The sequence below is a fragment of the Raphanus sativus genome, chromosome 1 (assembly GCF_000801105.2).
Source record: "Raphanus sativus cultivar WK10039 chromosome 1, ASM80110v3, whole genome shotgun sequence".
Lineage (NCBI taxonomy): Eukaryota > Viridiplantae > Streptophyta > Magnoliopsida > Brassicales > Brassicaceae > Raphanus > Raphanus sativus.
In genome coordinates this window covers 23,551,541-23,555,042 of record NC_079511.1, presented here as the reverse complement: position 1 = coordinate 23,555,042, position 3,502 = coordinate 23,551,541, and the positions used below count along the sequence as shown (strand labels likewise).

Below are 3,502 nucleotides of genomic sequence, written 5' to 3'. Positions count from 1 at the left end.
GCTTGCTTCTAAGCTGTAGCTCCAAGGGGAACATTATATTAGACACATAGTTGTCCCACATCGGTAGTTGGAAGGGATCCTTAGTAGTATATAAGGTGGATGGGCCACTCTACTTATCACCAATTGGTTTTAAGTGTGAAGCTAATCTAGCTTAACATGGTATCAGAGCCCGATCCACGCAGTCCAACCCGATCCACATCGATCTGGCTCAAAGTTGGTCCATCGATCTTTGCCCGAGCATTCCGAGATTGACGCTCAGAGAGCCATCATCTCGAGGGGGCGTATTAGACACATAGTTGTCCCACATCGGTAGTTGGAAGGGATCCTTAGTAGTATATAAGGTGGATGGGCCACTTTACTTATCACCAATTGATTTTAAGTGTGAAGTCCATCTAGCTTAACACATTATTGAGTCTTGATGTTCCGCAAAGGGTTTCTTCGAAGCGGATGATCTCGTTCTTTGAACCATAAGCAACTGGCAACTTGAGTTCTATCGTCGAGGTTGACGATGGTCTTGTCCAGCACAGACTTGTATCCGTCACTGCTGAATCCACCAGCATTCTCAGTGAGCAAGCCAAGAGGAGACACTTCGAACAAGAGTCTCAACTTTGCCTTGGCCGTGTAGGAGAAGTCACGTTCGTGAAGATTTCTTTCTCCTTCACAATTATCTGCATGTCACACACAAAAAAGTTAGTGTTTAAAGTCAAGTTTCATTCACAAGTAGAAATCTAGAATAAAATAGTCGATTTAATATTTAAGGAGTAATAAATATTTTTGACTTAAATCTTGATACAATTTTCTTTTTGCTACAATTTAGGGTTATGCCACTAATGTTTTTTCTGGCTGTGCAAAAAACTAACCCTGCTAGAGAGGAACGAACCTGATTAACGTCAGGAACCATTCCTCCTGTGTACCGCAGTGTGTACTTCTCTTTCACGTAGTAATCAATCAGCTGATTTTAATAGTGAACTAGAAAAACATTCAGAGATCTGTATAGATAAAAGCAGAACAAAAGCAAAGAACTTTGTTGTATTCAGAATTGTCAAACGTGGCTAGTTTCCTGGTGAGAACATTTTCCCTTCATTAATCTATGTTGTCTCTTTAACATGCTGCCATTTACCTGAGAAACATTTTGAGCTTAGTCTAAAGCTACCAAAGAGTAAATCTTGCTTTGACCAAAAGCAGAGGAGAGTGAGTACCTTCATCAAGAACTCATGAGTTCCTAGAAACCCTTTAACTGCCAAAACATAAGTGGTTCTTGGACCATAGATTCCCATAGCTTCAGCCACTTGATCTCCTCATGTGACTCCGGTTAACTTGTCAGTTGTCACCAGGCCAAACCCCAAATATGGTTCCCACAGTGAAGTTTGTATCCACAATGCTCGATCCATCCAATGGATCAAATGCTACGCTAAACCCACCTTCCACTGGACTTCCCATGTCTTGAAGCTCAGGTACTTCTTCAGAGCAAGCGTATTTACACACATGCGAGTATTGCAAAGCCTAGAAAAAATAACAAAAAAAATATATAAATCAAACCCTAATGATCCTTGTTACATAAGTTACTCAAAATGTGATGAAAACAACCTCAAAGAGAAGCTTATCATCGAGCATATCGACAGCGAGTTGTTCATCACCAAAGGAATTAACACAAGCTGTTCCACCACAAGAAGCTGTCCTAAGTTTGAAAGCTATTGTCCTCAACGCTTCTCCCATACACATCAGCAAAGTTCTCAATCCCTTGTCAGGCGTTGCTTGTCTCAGAAACTCTTCCTATACACACTAAACTCAATAATCAAATCATTAACACGGAATTTGAATTAAATTTGTTGAGTCATTTTGTGAATCTAGACTTACCAAGCTTTGACCCATTTCACATTTGGTCACAGTTGAAGCACATTGTTCTTAGCCTTGGTGGCTTTCAATTGTGATCTTGGTGCTAGGCGTAGTGCATCTCCGAAGAGTGAGCTAGACTTCAGACACTGCTGAGATCAAAGTTTAAGTAACATTTTACAGTTAGGAACACATTCATTATAATGAATCATTCACACTCACTAGAAGTGAACAGATTCTCCTATGTACTCACACGTGTGCACTTTGCATGTTTGTGTGTGTGGACTAAAAGTCATATGCATGACTGTAGAGCAGCAAAAACAGGGGACCCCAAAACAGAGAACCCTAGAAGAACCATGACATCCTCTAATGTTATGGTTGCTTCACTCCAAGGGAAGAGGAAGGTTTTGGTTTCAGGAGACCATCTCTCAGCTATGCCCATGACTAGATCTGAGTCTTTAATGATTTTGATAGTGGATGATGCAACAACTGCTTGGAGAATTCCAGCTTTTTTCCGAGTGGGTTTGTGTAAAGCAGACATTTTTGTAGCCCAAGTCTTGAACTTTTCGTTCGGAAGTCTCCACCCATTGAAGGAAACATTCAAAGACAGAGCCTTTAGGTTGTGATGAGGAAGCATAGCTTGAGATCTTCCATCGCTGGAGAAGATGAAAGTTTTCTTCTTTTTTCTCTCTTTAGTGTTTGAGTGTCCGGAGGAGAAACTCTGTTTTCAGAGGGATGTACCATCATAAGCTCTTCTCTCTCTTAAGAAGAAGAAGAAGAAGAAGGCACTTTTGTTTATTTTTTTTCCCTTATTTTTTGGTTTGACTGTACGTTTGAAATTTGAAAGAACGTTGAGACGAAAACAATGATGTTTGCAGAGGTGTAACAGTTTCTTTTTAAGGTAATAAACCCATTAATAAAAGTTAAAAAGGATTGATTCAATAATTTGCAATTGGAAAAAAGATAAAAAAAAACTGATAATTATATTAAAGGCACGCATTTTTTGAAGTGTGGTACTTCTTTTGTTCAGTCTGATTGTTGAAGTGTGGTATTGAACCTCACTTTTTTTTGAGAAAGTGTGGTATTGACTTTTTTTTTTTGGACGAAATATTATTGGAAGAGGTCAGATGGTTGTGTGAAAAAAGATAGAGCACACAAAAAGATTGATAATGTGTGACACTATTGTTTTCTTTCCATTAAATTATATTGAAATAGTTTCACATCAGATGTATAGACATAAACTAGGTAAAATGTTATGGAACCTTCTGGTCGACTAAGTTAATCTCGAACTGTAGGTATAGCTGATTATGGACCTGCTGGAGATCTTTTTGTTGAGGTGATACCCGAGTTGCTAAGACCCGAGAAACCGAAACTGGTACATGTTATCATCTCCTAAGCCCTCTATATTCTGAGGTACAGACCATAGTAATGAAGTAGTTTATATTGCAAAGGTCTTAAGTATAACCTTTGTCTCAACTTTTGATATATTGCAATATGAATATGAAGATGACCATATTCATATTCTTAAGACCTTTGCAGTATATCAAAAGTTGAGACAAAGGTTATACTTAAGATTCTCCATACATTGATATATTGCAAGTATGAATATGTTTTGGGAAGTCAAATGCAAGTAGTATATTGCAAAGCGTTTAATTTTCAATATGAATTC

General features: G+C 38.4%; 1 protein-coding gene across 1 annotated transcript; it reads right to left on the bottom strand.

The window, feature by feature from the left end:
• Window positions 1–925: 925 nt before the first annotated feature.
• Window positions 926–1,872, bottom strand: LOC108842225 (sedoheptulose-1,7-bisphosphatase, chloroplastic-like). The gene is given in 4 exon segments (XM_056990742.1): window positions 926–1,328; window positions 1,330–1,503; window positions 1,588–1,773; window positions 1,858–1,872. Coding segments are annotated over 4 exon segments (615 nt in total). The 3' UTR covers window positions 926–1,088.
• Window positions 1,873–3,502: the final 1,630 nt, after the last annotated feature.